The sequence below is a fragment of the Tricharina praecox genome (genome assembly GCF_024521635.1).
Source record: "Tricharina praecox strain CBS 144465 chromosome Unknown BZA05scaffold_2, whole genome shotgun sequence".
In the NCBI taxonomy this organism is placed as follows: domain Eukaryota; kingdom Fungi; phylum Ascomycota; class Pezizomycetes; order Pezizales; family Pyronemataceae; genus Tricharina; species Tricharina praecox.
The window spans coordinates 1,872,310-1,886,314 of record NW_026250404.1 but is presented as its reverse complement, the minus strand read 5'-3'; the positions used below and the strand labels follow the sequence as shown (position 1 = coordinate 1,886,314).

The following is a 14,005-nucleotide window of genomic DNA, read 5'->3' as shown; positions in this document are numbered from 1 at the left end:
GCTGCTGTTGAAAATATGAGTGTGATGTTTTTCAGTTGCTCGATTCGTGCGCAAAACACAGCGGATGGTCAGCTAGACATACCAGAGAGAAGCAGAAGCAAGTATGAGGATAAACAGGATTCTCGAGGCGCATATTACCAATATGACAAATGTGCAATATCTTAGACGGTGCCTGCCATAGGTAGTTAGTGCAGTCCAGTCCGTCGATACACACTCTCCGACAACCACACCAACCTTCCAGAAATGCCAAGACTATGTGTTGGCACACCAAATGCCCCGCTCACTTTGGCTTCAGGATTCATGTGGCGTGTGTGTCCACTCTTTCCGATCGCGGATTGAGTGCTCCGACCGACGAATTCAACGACGATGAGCATGAAGCGATAGAGATCAATCGAGCCTCGGTCCCTGACCGGAGAACTGCACCACCACGGGTACTACGTCCGAACCTCTGAAGAAGTCTCACCATCGCTTCCCCGCACATCATCATCGATTTCATCACTCTAGTAGAGCCTGTTCAGCAGGCGATACGGCGACGGCGGGGAGGAGAGTGAACTCCAGGGGGAGAGCTCAGGGCTTGGCCCAGGACCACGTTGACCACGACGACTGGCATTTTGCCAACCCCGCCTTCGATCCAAATCTCTTCGCTGCTATTCATCGAGCCCCGGCCTTGATAGCTATGCAAACCCCGAGACGACGATTCCTTTCGAGCATCATGCCGTGTGCGCTAGACTGGTTATGTTGAGGGTAGTACCGAGTGGAGGTACCTTTTGGAGAAGAGGAGGGCTACGACGCGCCGCTACAGCGCACAAACCGACAAACCGAGCCTCTTCGGAGGCTCAGTTTTGAATATTGCGACGACGAAGGGATTTGCTGTCACTTCTGTATGGATTTGGTTGTGGAATTTCTTTGTCAAAATGTTGTATTGTAGATACCTCTACCGGCCATAACCTTAGGGTTCCATGCTATATGAATAATCAATCAATCAATCAATCAATCAGTCCAGTCCGTCTTTCGGCAAATGTCGGACTGGACTGATAGGTTCAGTCTGGCTGGAGGCGTAGACTGGACTGGGCAGTCTGCGCAACCGGAAGGGCTGGACGGACTGCAGTCGACTGGATGGACTGGTACTTTGAACGGAAAATATTTGAAATCAGTAATGAACTTTTTGTACACGGCTATAGGACAGCTATTGCAAATCCTCGTCGCACAGAGCATTGGGCATAGTCTCCATCTCCTCGATACCGTCCTTTGTAGCAGCTACATGACCAGCTCGTTGCCAGTTTTGAGACATTCCAGTGCCTCTAGTGCGTCGTCACCCATGCTGCAGCGGCGATGAGAGAGTGTGATTTTAGCCCCACTAAACCCTCGTTCCGTCTCTGCGCTCATGGCGGGAATGCTCAAATAGGTACTCGAGGGCCATTCTCGCGGGATCTTTCCAGCCAGGTTCATGTGATTGATCCGCCCATTACTGTACCACATTGTCGATGGAATCGCATGGAGGCGGTTCCTACTAGAAAACCTCCACCATATATATCTCGATGCTCAACACGTTGTAATGTACGGCGCTTTTACGAAAAGAGAACAGATGATACGTTAGAAAGTTGCGAGAGTCATGTCCGCTAGCCCAATAGTTCGACCCACAAATTTCAGAAAGTGGCAGTCTGTCAGTCGACTGTAGTCGACTGCAGTCCGAGGCGGGAAAACTTTGGGACGGACTGAACTCAAACCGTCCTCCAATTTTATGGACGGGACTGGACTGATGCAGTCAGGACTGGACTGGACTATCAGGAGCACTGATCTTGGACGAGTGACGACGTCAGCAGCACGGTCCCACCGGAAGGCGGCGGCTTGACAGGACAGAGGGCGGGAAATATTTCGGGAAAGAAATCAGGGAGTAGAAGCCGGAGCTTTTCTTTCGTCTCCAATAACATGTATACCTAAAGCGGTTTTTCTTCTGCCGGGGAGTGATGAGGGTGCTCCGGCCCTCTGATATAGAGGAGGAGGCGGGGTTAGAACTCATATGTCTGATACCGGTAGCTGCTTTGGCCGAAACCGCCCGAACGCAGCAGAAACGATGAAACAAAAACAAGCCACATATGTTGACCTCGCCACTTCTCAGTCTTCCCGCTCGGAATTCGGAAAGAGTTTATCCGGGCCTGGCCCAATCTGACTGTGCTGCTGCAGTAGTTAGTCTCCAGCCGAAGATAGTGTTGTCCGATGTCTGCCCGCGCCGTCGTTACGGGCCGTCCATCATAGGGCATCATTCCCTACCGCGGTCTGTTGCTGTCGGTTATCAGGCGTCTATTTGCCTATTCCGGTCACTGGTTCTTTGTAGTGTACTGTTCTCTGTCCTTCCGCATCGTCGCCGTAAACATAAGCAGCCTTTGTGGCTTCTTAGTATTGTCCCTGGCTTCTCACCAGAATCAGCCTCTTTCACCCAGTCCGGCTTATTTTTCTGTCGTATGTAGTATCCTCTACCTATCTGAGGCTCGGGGAACAAAACGTATGCATGTACCTAATTGATGGCCGACGGCCCTATGGTGCATACCAAGTACCTGGTAGGTATGTGCTTGAATCGTGTCATCCCTAAAGCTTACATACACTGCCACACTTCTATTTTCAAATCTCGATGGCATAGAGCCATAGACCCACCATGATCCACCACCGTGTGCATAGTACACATTGGGAGAGTGCACTTGATCACTCGAAACCGACTCGAGACTCGAGAGGACACAGGGGCCGGTACTCCAGTGCTCCTGGACAATTGAAAGAAATTGAAAGAGCGGGCAGACGGTGTGAACTCCTTGGTTGGGTAGATGAGTGGTGAAAACAGCGCCTTAAGTTCGTGGGCGGATGGATCGGGAACGGGTTGGATGGTGATGCACTCACCCTCACTTCATAGCAGGGGCGGGGCGAAACACCTAGGCGTCTGTGAAACCTATCCGTCCCCCAGCGTCAACTACGGACTGTACACACGCATTCACTATGCGTCACTCGCACCGTTCGAGGACGACTCAATTCCTCAGTCCCCACGGCCCCCAGTTGGCACATGATTTCGATCGCACAGCATCCATCAATGGTATAGGAAGATCCAAAAGATACAATCCAAGCGATACAAAGTACAATGGGGTAAGTAGATAAGTACACAGCTTGCTAAAGTACACGATTCACCACGTCTCCCACCGCCGCCGCCTATTTGCGATCACTAGTGTACGCGCAGCTTCCGAGGTCCATCTTCGTGACACCGCCGTTCTTAGACGCAAAGGCAGGCGAGATATCAAAGTCGAAGATATCCATGGGCAGGCCCATGGTCGTGCAGGCGTTGGGGATATCCACGATGCCGCCGATGTGGCCCTGCACGGGGGCGCACGAGAGGAGGAGGTAGATTTGCTCTGCCCACATGATCAGTACCTGTACATCCGTCTTACTCGGCGGGAGGGAAGGAAGAAAGAAGGCAACTCACCACCACTGTACCCAAAGCGCTTAAGGTACTCGATGACCCTGAAGCAAGTCTGCTTGTAAGCGACGTTGACGTCGAGGTAGTGCTGCTTTCCAGCGGAATCGACCGAGAAGCCCTCGAACGTGAGCATGCGGCCGGGGCCGAAGTTGGGCTCTACCGGCCCCGGGATGTACACCGGCGACTTCATCCCCAGCGTCTCCATGCCATTCTTGACGATGTCGAACTTGACGGTGATCCGCCCGGCCATCTCGATCGCGCCGCAGAACGAGATCTCACCGTCGCCTTGAGAGAAGTGGAGGTCTCCAACGGAGAAGCCGGCGCCTGTGGAGGACGTGATCAGTTCGGTGGCAATTCAATGGTAGGGGTAGCGGGGGTAGTTACCCTTGATGTGCACAGGCAGGTAAGTCTTCGATCCACGCGACAAGTTCTTGATGTCGCAGTTACCACCGTGCTCAGGACGACCGGGGATAGTCCTAGCACCCTCGGCACCGATCTTCGCCTTCAACTCGCCGGTTGCCGAGCCGGCATGGATGCTCTTTGGCTCGGGCAGCAGCGCGACATCACGGGTCTTCGCAAGCTCGCTGGTAGCCACGAGCTCACTCTCCCGACGGGTCCACTCGGCCAAGAGCTCGGTCGACGGCGCACACCCCATGATACCGGGGTGGATCAATCCCGGGAACCGCACACCGGGAATGTGTCGCGAGCTGCAGAAGATGCCCTCGAAGTCCCAGATAGCTATAGGGTCACCAGTCATCAGCCATCCGCCATCCCCCCCCCCTACACCCCCCTCCTCGAGGTCACATACCCTTAGCAGCCTGGGGATACTCCTCATCCAAGAACCCACCACCATTCTTCTTATCAAACACCGCGCAGAAGCCCCAGGGTCTTTCCGCGAACGGCTGAACATCCTGGATCTCAACGGTGAGGATATCTCCGGGCTCCGCGCCAGGAATCTCGAACGGCCCCGAGAGGAAGTGGACACAGCTCAGGTCGACGTCGCGGACGTCGTCGGCTGAGTCGTCGTTCTTGATCTGTCCGCCGGTCCAGTCTACGCACTCGATCGTCACTACCTCGCCGGGCTGGATGGTCGCCGCGAAGGGAACTGCGTTATGCTGAGTCAGCGAGGAGAAAGGATACTTGGGGACGAGGGTACTCACTGTCCGGGTGCCACCGGTTGTGGAGGCCCGCCTGCGAGGGCGCAGGCTTGTCGAGGTCGACTTTGAGGGCGGTGCGGATGGGTCCAACAGGCATTGTGAAGATGGTTTAGGTAGGAATTTGGATATGAAATCAAGGATTCGATATAAGACAAGACAAGATGAGATGAGATGAGATGAGGGATGGGAACTGGATATCTCAAGGCATTGGAAGCATTAAGTACCCTCTCCTCGAGCTGTCGCTGGGCAGCGATCGACGGTTGCCCAGCTCGCAGATATCCGACATGATAGGTAGGGTACCGGCAGGATGTTGATCTCCCCTCCATCCATTAGCCATAGCTTTCACACAACCACATGTGACGGATTCAGATGCGGGGCAGGCAGGCAGGCAGGCAGGCAGGCAGGCAGGCAGGCAGGCAGGCAGGCAGGCAGGGCGTATCGTGGTTGCGGGGTGGGCGGAAGGCTCGGCAACGCCGTACCACGCGTGCAACGGATACAAGTCACATACAACGATGGTGTGACATGCCTTGCCTTGGAGCGACACTTAACGAGGCGTAACGTGGTGTTCGGTCCGGCGGGACAGGACAGTAGCAGATCCATTCCGCCGGCGCCATGACGACGGATGATACAATGGCCACGCGCCGACGGCTACGCAGAGGGAATTGTATAATGGCAAGGTCTAATCACAGGCCGATTATATGTACCCGTCTCTTGTGTGCCTTGAGGGATTGTATCCGCGTCGCGTAGATAAACTCGAGATAGTTACTTGTATGGTGAAATAGTTTCGTGCTACTCTAGTTACCGGACAGCCTTATTCGATCTGGCCCCTGCGTTCTCCGCGGGGTGATCCGCCTTTATCGATAACTAACCCGCTTATCAGAGGTGGGGGCGAATCAGGCGGGGGGCCATCTCGATTGAGATACCTAGCACAGGTGTCTCAGAGATGTGTCAATGATTGCCGACATATACGCGGGCAGCTTCACGGGGAGTTCGACGGAGCTTCAGCTCCAAGTTGGAACTTGGATGAACTCGCCGTTCAATTCTGTACAAAAAAGAGGCGTTGCCAAAAGCCACTCCCAAATGCAGACCTAACCTGCAGCCAAACCCGGCCACTAGGAAACCTGCGCTGCCATCCCCACACCCGTCAACACCTAAAGCATTAGCAACCGCAACTGCGTATGGACAAGCCTCGGACACCATCCGTCACAGCTATTCCGCCAGATGCACCTCTCCCAGCCACCACCTGACAGTCTCCCGGCTCTGCCTCACGGTTTCCTTGCTCTTGCTCCTCGAAATGCTGCGTCCCCGCTCCAACCGTCTGCCTCGGCTTCTCGATCTCCGCCGTTCAGCTCTTTCCACCATCAACTCCCGCCTCGTTCCTCGTAGAGCCTCCAAGATCTCTTGGTATTCTCTCTCGGTCCTTGTCAGTTTCTCCCCTTCGCTACGGTCTGTCCCGCTTAGTGAGTCGACTCTTTCCAAGGTGGTGGTTCTATTCGAGCGTAACGTAATCTCGGTGACTTTCGTAGGCTCCTCCTCCTGCGGCGAAACGGCCATCGGCGCAGACGGCTGAAGGGAAGCGGCACCTCGCTTTGATGCCCAGGGAAGACGTTTCTGGCCATTTGGGAACACGCTTTTGAAAGCGGCTCGAAACTTGCGCAGTGTTGGATTCCCGGAACCCATCGAGTTGCTGCTCGAGGATGTCTGGTTCGTCGTGGATGGCGTTGTGATCGGGGATAGGCTCGCGGCCAGGGCTATTTGCTCGCTATCGGTTGTCGCATAATTCGAGCTGGATTCCTCGGTGGTGGTGGTGAATGGAGAAGTAACCGGCACCGTTTTCGGTGATACGGGCTCCGAAATTGGCCGGCGATACGCTGGTATGGATAAACATTCGATCGAATCTTTTATGGTGTGGGTCCTCAGGAACCGATCTCCAGACGATACTACTGCGGTGGTATACTTTTCGTTCTGAGGCGGCGGTAGCCTGAGCGTAGGTATGTCCCAGCCGTCGTTCCAATTGGGATAAGTCCAATGAATGGGCTCCGGCCGTCGAGGGAAGACGAGGATTGGAGGGCGTTGGTCAACAGGTAATTCGGTCTTACTGTCGTTGCCTCCATACAGGAGAGGAAGGTTTATGCCGTTGGGTTCGTCCGAAGTCACCGCAGCTGCGAGTTTCGCCCTCCGCCTTCTGGACCGCTCCAGCTCTTCCTCAGCCCAGGTCTTCTGCCTTCCCTCCCCCGCCTCGTTTCCCCCATCGTCCCTGCCCTCCTCCGCCTGCACGGCACCACCAACATCACCATCATCATCATCATCATCATCATCATCATCATCATCATCATCATCATCATCATCATCATCATCCTCAACCGAAGACGAAGGTTTAAGTTTCCACTCCCTCGGCGGCCCGCGTTTACTCAGGGTCTTCTGTTCCCTAGCACTCGCTCTAGCCTCCGCCGCCCTAAGCCTTCGTCGCTCACAGACGCGTTCCGCCAGCTCAATCTCCCTATGCGGCTGCCAGCCCCACAGCGAAACCTCACTCGTATTCCTAGCCTCGGTACCTCCAGCGGGCGGATGATTCCTCCGTGGCTGTCCGGCCAGCAGCCGCACAGCCGCCAGGATCTCGCGGCCTCGCCGCACAATCTGCTCGGCCCGCTTGAGCTGCCGAGGGCAGTTCAAAGCATTCTCGTATAGGCGGGAGAGGTAGGCAAACATCTGCGTTATCATCAGCGTCACACCACCCATATATTAGAAGAAAAGGAACGAACCTCCCCATACTGCCTCAACTGCGCCGCCACCCCCTCCTCGGGAAACGGCTCATCGGGGGAATCCCACAGTCCCGTGTCCCCACCCGCAGCCGCACAGGCCGCACCCGCAACCCCCTCCCTCCACATCGGATCCCTCCCATCCACCGGCATACTCTCCAATATGGCGTGCGCATACCTGCGCTGCGTCGCTCTCGCGGTGAGCGTGGTAGGGCGTGACCTCATCCTTGCGTTGATAGTCCCCAGGAACGCGCCGCTCTTGCTGCTGTAGTACGGCAGCCGCTCGGCGGGCCATAGCAGCTGGCGGATGTCCCCCGGGTCCTCCAGGTGCGGGTGCGGGTGAGAGTCGGGAACGATGGGTGGGATGGGTGGGATGGGCGGGTATGCGGACTTGGGGTAGGAGCGCCGGAGGTGGGAGCTGGATGTGCCCGAGGCACAGGAGGCAGAGGAGGCGCAGGAGGTGGAGGAGGCGCAGGACGCAGTCACGAATGAGAGCTGTGGGGAGGGGGAGGACATTGCTCTGCACTGCGGTGGAGTGGACGAAGGAAACAGGAGCAAGTAGACGAGGAGGGGGGCTACAGCGGACCGGCCGCTGTGCTTTGGAGAGGTAATAATAGTGCCGGCGCTGGTGGTGCTGCCGGTTGTCGTGGCATGGAAGTAAATACACTGCAGCGAGAAGGCTCAAGGCTTAAGGCTCAAGGCTCCTCCCTGGGCTGTTCCTGGCCCGAATCCATCAAGGTGCATGCACCCACCCTACGTACACTTATGTAATAGCGGCCATCTTCCCTCCGCCGTCCGCTGTGTCTCCACGCAACGATCGGCGTCTCGTCGACTTGCGGATAGTGTCATGCAACGTCACTCGAACCCGTAGCAACGAGCGGCCACGGCTCTCGCCATATTGATGAGGAATGGGCCTGGGAATGAAGACGGTCTTTGATCAGGGCCTTACGGGACCAGCCTTCATGCTCTAGAGTCTTTGAACTGCGTATCTATAGCCAATCCTCTACCCCACTCAGCACATCTCCCGCTCGCCGTGCAAGTGCCATGACCATCACCTTCCACTCAAAACCTCCATTTTAAAAACCCAAAACGCCGTATAATCCACAAAACCCTCTCCCTACTCCTCCCTCACCTCCAACACGCCCTCAAGCGTAGCCACAACCCTCCCGGCCGCCCTGCCGACCTCTCCCCCCTCCTTTGCAAGCCCATCCAGCCCCCTCCTCAACCTCCTAACCGCCTCGCCCCCCTTCTCCCTACACCACCTCCTCCTGCCCTCCGCATCCTCCGGCCCCTCTCCATCGCCCACCTCAAACAAGCCCAAGTACCTAAACTCCGCCGCCCCCGCCCTCCTCAACTGCACTGCGGCACTCCAATGCAATCCCCCCACCCCCCTTACCCTCCCCCCGTCCCCGCCCCCCTCGCCCTCGCCAGGACAGCCCACCTCCAAAAACTCCCTCAACACACCCAAATGCCTCAAGACAGCCTTCGCGCCCTTCGACCCGGCCGCAACGGATGCATCACCGAACCCCATAAGTCCCACAAACATGATCAGCCCCTTCTCCCACCCCCCGTGCGCGAGCGTTTCCCTCGGCGCCGCACGCAGCGCCCACTGCAAGAACCCCGTCGAGTCCGCGCGCACGTCCGGCTGGATATGTGAGATCGCGCTCCAGATATGCAGCAGGATCGGCGGGAGGTGTAGGCGCGCGTCGCGCGCGGGGAGGGTGGTGAGGAGGGAGAGGAGCGCGGCGCGGACGCTGGAAGAGGGGTCTTGGATCAATGGCGCGAGCTTGGGGAGGAGGATGGCTGAGGGGAGCGGCGAGGAAGGGAGGTGCAGGGAGAGGTAGTGGAGACTATCCTTTCGCGTCGCGGGCGTGTGGTGCGATAAGAGGGTTACGTGGTGCTGGAATTGCGCGGTTATGTCGACGACGTGGTGCACGTTCTGCGAGGCGAGAACGATCGCTTTGGTGCGGAAGGAGGTCGGCGTGAAGTTGGCGGATTGAGCGGGCGTCTTGCCGACGCGGAGCTTTTGTTTCTACACACGGCGGGTTAGGGACTACGGGAGGGAGGGAGGAGCGCCGCGGGACGAGGGGGGTACCTTGAAGTCAGCGATCTTCGCACGCTTCTTTTTGTTGGAGGAGGTCATGGCTGCGACTCTGTTCGTTCGTTGGAGATTGTTCGTTGGAGATTGTTCGTTGGAGATTGTTCGTTGTCGGAGGACGTAGAGGTAGAGGTGGCGGCGTCGTCGTCGCAACTTTCTTTCTTCTTCTTCTTCAACAAGCATTATTCTTCCATTCTCGCTTAACTAGCAGCCCTAACTACCCCCGCCGCATCGACCAGCATGAGTGCGGCTCTGTGTTGACACGGACCACACCTCCAGACTCCAAACCAAAAGCAATGAACGGCTCACCTGAGCACAAGCACAAGCACAAATCCTCACTCACCGACAATCATCCCACTATCCCACCATCGAACCGAACCCCCCACCAAGAAAACCGCCATATTTGAAACACCCCCGTATCGTATCTAGGCACACCTCCATCAAGCCGCAGGCCGCAGGCCGCAAGCCGGCAGCGACGGCCGGGGATGGGATGGCAGACGACCCCAGAGGCACTCTACTATACACAGATCATGTACGCAGCGACAACGACCTGCATCCGCAAAGTAGCAACCCTACCAGTTCTCGACGCCATCCACATCCCCGCCATTAACCCCACACCACCATCAGCACCACCATCACTGATCAGATCAAATAAAAACGCACAGTTTTCAATTCCTCTTATGGTAGACAGGACAGAGATATGGGGCAGGAACAGAGGAATAAGAAGAAGAAGTAGAAAACAAAAAGCAAAACGAAAACAAAAAATCCCATTTGACGCCGGTAAACCAAAGAACCAAATCACAGTCTCCCCAGGCCCTCCCCTAACCGGCCGTTTCCTTGCTGTGGCCGCCGGTCATTCCTTCCGTACCTCGCCCAGACCATCATATGCATGCAAAATAACAACCAGACAGCAGCGCAGTAAACATGAGAGATCAAACATGCAGCGTCCTTTCCTTTCCTTCCCAGTTCATACCAAACCCCCCAATCCAAACCGAACGCAGAAGGAGATGTAAAAAGTGATAGTCGTAGTCGTAGTCGTAGTAGTAGTCGTCGAAGCCATTCGTAAATCTTTCGTGTTTCGTCTCTCCTGACAGTCCTTAGAAATAAGCAGACTGTGTTGCATGGCCCACCGTCGATGCAGATAGGATAGAGCATGGTCGTATGTAAGTCCGTCACCCCTCCCTCCTCCCCCTCCCCCCTCCATCCCTCTCTCTCTCTCCAACCACAAAAATGGAGATCAGACAACACAACGACCGTTGATGGAGGTAAAAAAACAAAAACAGCCCTCCGCCCCGATAGATGCGCCGGAAAATTCGAAACCCTACAAGTAGCGGTGAGAGAAGGTAAAATGCACAAAAACAAAGCAAGAAAAAGCTCCGAATACGCCACACAACCTCCGCGCCACCGCCGCCTCGGAAAGGAAAGGGGAAAAAAGAAAAAACAAGAAAGGAAAAAAAAAAACAGATAGACGGAGAAGAGATGGAGAGAAAAAGCGAAGGTGTTGTTTGTACAGGACACGGCAAAAAACAGATTGGCAATATCGAGAAAGGTTGATGTACCGGAGACCGGACGATAGCAGCCTTGCACCGGATGGCGCAGGGATGCGAATGTGAACCCTATGAGGTGTGCTGGCCATTGTACGACGCCCTGAAACACGTCGCATCGACTCGTACTCCAAGACAACGCAAAACAAATAAACCGGCGATAACATCCCCCCGAGCCGTCGGATGCTGATAAGAGGAGTGTTGCTCATATCTTGGCCGCCACAGCCGCAGCAGAAACCAGGGCATCGAGTCGGGATACCGGAAAGTCCGGTGGCATAGCGTGTTGCTCCATGTTCCCCGCGTTTATCCGCTCGTTACATGTAGACGGTGATTGACCGGTGGTTTCGACGCCGGTCATCTCGCAGGAACGGTCGATGTAGTCCTTGTCCGGACTCTGCACGGAGTCAGCAAACGGTTCGTCTCCCTCGGGAACGGCCTCGCGTAGCGGTTAGACGAATAGCCGGATTACTATCTTACCTCTGTATGGAACACAGCATCTCCGGGTTCGCCCAGTATCCGTGGTTGCGCACGTAAAGGTGCAACTGGGGTCACAAGACCCTCGCTGACACTCGAGTCCGAGCTCCCAAACGAATGTCGGTGCTCCCTCGGGCTTGGTATATTGGAGAGAACTCCTCCAAAGTATCCCGAATGCCTATTGGTCTCAACCGGCAACTGCGTATTTGGCTGCAGCGAAACCTCACGACGATCCCGAGGGTCGCCACCCCAAGGTCCCGAGAATGGGTTGCTCTGTCCACCTCCCCATCTCCTCGTCTCGATGTTACTGACGGACCTACCGTGGCTCGACCTCACTTGACCGGGTGCCACACGACGCCCGGATACGGCGGAAATACCTTCGTGGAAGGGCCGCTTGAGTTCCGATGTTCCCGGTCTCTCCAAGATATCGCCAGCCCACGATGCTCGCTGATGCTCGGGAGTGGACGGCGCGAATTCCTGGAGGACATGATGTATACTGGGCAGCCTATCCGTATGTGCTGGCCGGGGTTGACCGATTGGCGGGTGGCCGGGCTCCGTAGGACTATGGATCGTGGTTCGTGCAAAGCTCTGAGTCGTGGGCGATACGATGTCCCTCTGAAAGTTCAGATTGACCTGCGTACCCATGTGCCAGGTTCGTCGACGGTCGTCGTCGATGACGGAAGTGAGCGAATCACGTCGCGACCCAGGGGCTGCGGAGGGGGTGGCATAGCCAGGACGAGGTAAAACTTGGGGCGCAGCGAACAATGACGGCGTGGGCGGGTGCGGCATGGAAAGCCGTCGCGCGGCTACCGACGAACTCGTACCATCGTACACCACGGAATTCCTATGCGAGTAGCCGCTAGGACTGCCAAACGGACTGTCCGTAGTGCTTCCCATCCGACTCGATGTGGGCGTGGCAGCTGGGGATTCCGCGACGGCGGGATAAGTGGCAGTGCGATTCCTGTACACGCCGCCAAACCTGAATGTGGACACCGACGAGATCGGCGAGTCTGGGGGTGTGTGATCTCTGTACTGGTTAAAAGCGCCCTCGTCCTGGCCCACATCCTGAGGGACCACGATCGGATCCGGTCGCCTTCGCGTCCGGCGATCCTCCATGGGGGATCCAAGCGCTGCTGGTGGCGTTGGCTGCAATTGCTGCTCCGTCGGTGGTTGGATGTCACTTTGGCTCTGCGCCCTCGACCTCGGGCGCACTCTTTCGGGGCGCCCATGGCGTTGATACCGGGTTCCGGTCGCGGCGAGCGAAGTGGACGGTATCTCCTCGTCGGCGTGCACAGTCGACGAATGCTGCCTGAGGTTGTCGAGTCGCGAGAACCATCGGCCGCAGTGACACATGAATGGGCGCTCGCCGGTGTGTTTACTAGACCAACCATCAGGGTCCGCGAAAGATGCGCGCGCGCACGCTGGCAGTCGCGGCGAAACGCTAGGCAAGGAACTCACCGTATGTGTCTGGCTAGATGTTCGCTCCTCGTGAATGCCAGATTACACGAGCCAAACCCGGTGCAGTGGAACTTTGTTCCTTTCTTTTTCTTCACCCGGCCGGAGCTCTTGCCACTACCCCCGGACTTTTCGGCGGGTTCGAGGCTGTCGCGATCCTCGTCATGGTCGTTCGCTTCGTCGTCCTCCAGCGTGCAGGACATTCTCGATGGCGAAGGATTTTCGTCCTTTATCGTGGGCGTGGTATGCGACCGAAAGTCGTAAGATGATGATGTGGTGGTTGTGGTGGTGGATGTGGTGGTGGTGGTGGTAGCTGGCGGGGCTGACGGCGCTGATGGTGGTGGCGTCAACCGACTACGGGGTGTTGCCATATTCCTTGCAGATACTTCGGTCGATGCGAAATCCACCGTGTTGACTGCCCTAAACGAAGGAGTTGCTGGCCGTTGAACAGTGGCCATCGGGTCGAGAAATCCTCAGCGATCCAAAGAAGCACGGAGGTGGGTGGGATAGGGTGGTGTATAGCAGCCTGGCCAAGCTGGAAAAGGTTGCCAAAAAGTGAGGAAGGGAAGCGTTGTGCTTATGTGCCAGCTGGAAGCTGCAAACCCCAGCTACATACAGCCCCTCGGATCGGCACAGAAACACCGCCTAGGAACCAGGCACCACAGTCAAGGAGCTGTGGCGATGAGTGCGTCTCGTAAATGCTGTCACTGGCTGGAAGCAGGCGGCCGTGGTGGGTTGATTGTGCAACCACCAGGATATGGGGCCAGCCGACGGGACCGGCGCTATCGGAGAAAATGCGAAGCGCAGGCAAGCAGCTGTAGAGTAACCAAGCAAGTACTTTTTTTTGCTGTGGAGGTGGAGCTGTTTCCTTTTTGGAAGAAGTGATTCGGAGGATCCGAACAAGAGTGGTATGGGGGGTTAGGAAGAGGAAGGGGGAGAGCGTTTAGGGAAGACTTGAAGGAACAGCACGAGGGGCAGTGGGATGTGTGGATTGTTGTTGTTGTTGTTGTTGTTGTTGTTGGAGGTGTACGGTGTGAGTACGGTGTGAGTACGGTGTACCT

The 14,005-nt window shown here is 56.3% G+C and overlaps 4 protein-coding genes across 4 annotated transcripts; all 4 read right to left on the bottom strand.

Moving 5' to 3' along the window:
- Positions 1-2,993: 2,993 nt before the first annotated feature.
- Positions 2,994-5,032, bottom strand: BZA05DRAFT_385527 (Acetamidase/Formamidase). The gene is made up of 5 exons (XM_051482422.1): positions 4,618-5,032; positions 4,266-4,562; positions 3,842-4,195; positions 3,464-3,781; positions 2,994-3,392 (listed from the first exon to the last, which is right to left on the bottom strand). The coding sequence occupies exons 1-5, from the start codon at positions 4,709-4,711 to the stop codon at positions 3,193-3,195; spliced, it is 1,263 nt and encodes a 420-aa protein (XP_051343752.1). The 5' UTR covers positions 4,712-5,032; the 3' UTR covers positions 2,994-3,192.
- Positions 5,033-5,552: 520 nt separating this feature from the next.
- On the bottom strand, positions 5,553-7,734 carry BZA05DRAFT_385526 (uncharacterized protein). Its single transcript, XM_051482421.1, has one exon. The coding sequence runs from the start codon at positions 7,351-7,353 to the stop codon at positions 5,824-5,826; it is 1,530 nt and encodes a 509-aa protein (XP_051343751.1). The 5' UTR covers positions 7,354-7,734; the 3' UTR covers positions 5,553-5,823.
- A 520-nt stretch (positions 7,735-8,254) lies between these two features.
- On the bottom strand, positions 8,255-9,847 carry BZA05DRAFT_433386 (putative rRNA processing protein Ipi1). The gene is made up of 4 exons (XM_051486261.1): positions 9,781-9,847; positions 9,469-9,641; positions 8,770-9,405; positions 8,255-8,727 (listed from the first exon to the last, which is right to left on the bottom strand). The coding sequence occupies exons 2-4, from the start codon at positions 9,514-9,516 to the stop codon at positions 8,491-8,493; spliced, it is 921 nt and encodes a 306-aa protein (XP_051343750.1). The 5' UTR covers positions 9,517-9,641; positions 9,781-9,847; the 3' UTR covers positions 8,255-8,490.
- A 1,373-nt stretch (positions 9,848-11,220) lies between these two features.
- Positions 11,221-13,402, bottom strand: BZA05DRAFT_441287 (uncharacterized protein; the record flags this gene model as incomplete). The annotated part of the gene is made up of 3 exons (XM_051486654.1): positions 11,221-11,409; positions 11,493-12,867; positions 12,948-13,402. 3 exons carry the CDS (start codon positions 13,400-13,402, stop codon positions 11,221-11,223), a joined length of 2,019 nt encoding a protein of 672 aa, XP_051343749.1.
- Between the last annotated feature and the right edge of the window lie 603 nt (positions 13,403-14,005).

Excerpts from the sequence above, each read along its gene's own strand:
- BZA05DRAFT_385527 (XM_051482422.1), bottom strand. The coding sequence starts at position 4,711 with ATGCCTGTTGGACCCATCCGCACCGCCCTCAAAGTCGACCTCGACAAG. Across the intron at positions 4,196-4,265 it reads GTATCCCCAGGCTGCTAAGG|CTATCTGGGACTTCGAGGGC; the intron begins GTATGTGACCTC and ends GTGACCCTATAG. Across the intron at positions 3,393-3,463 it reads GCGCTTTGGGTACAGTGGTG|AGCAAATCTACCTCCTCCTC; the intron begins GTGAGTTGCCTT and ends TCATGTGGGCAG.
- BZA05DRAFT_385526 (XM_051482421.1), bottom strand. The coding sequence starts at position 7,353 with ATGGGTGGTGTGACGCTGATGATAACGCAGATGTTTGCCTACCTCTCC.
- BZA05DRAFT_433386 (XM_051486261.1), bottom strand. The coding sequence starts at position 9,516 with ATGACCTCCTCCAACAAAAAGAAGCGTGCGAAGATCGCTGACTTCAAG. Across the intron at positions 9,406-9,468 it reads CGAAGATCGCTGACTTCAAG|AAACAAAAGCTCCGCGTCGG; the intron begins GTACCCCCCTCG and ends CGCCGTGTGTAG. Across the intron at positions 8,728-8,769 it reads GGGGCGGGGACGGGGGGAGG|TTGAGGAGGGCGGGGGCGGC; the intron begins GTAAGGGGGGTG and ends GCCGCAGTGCAG.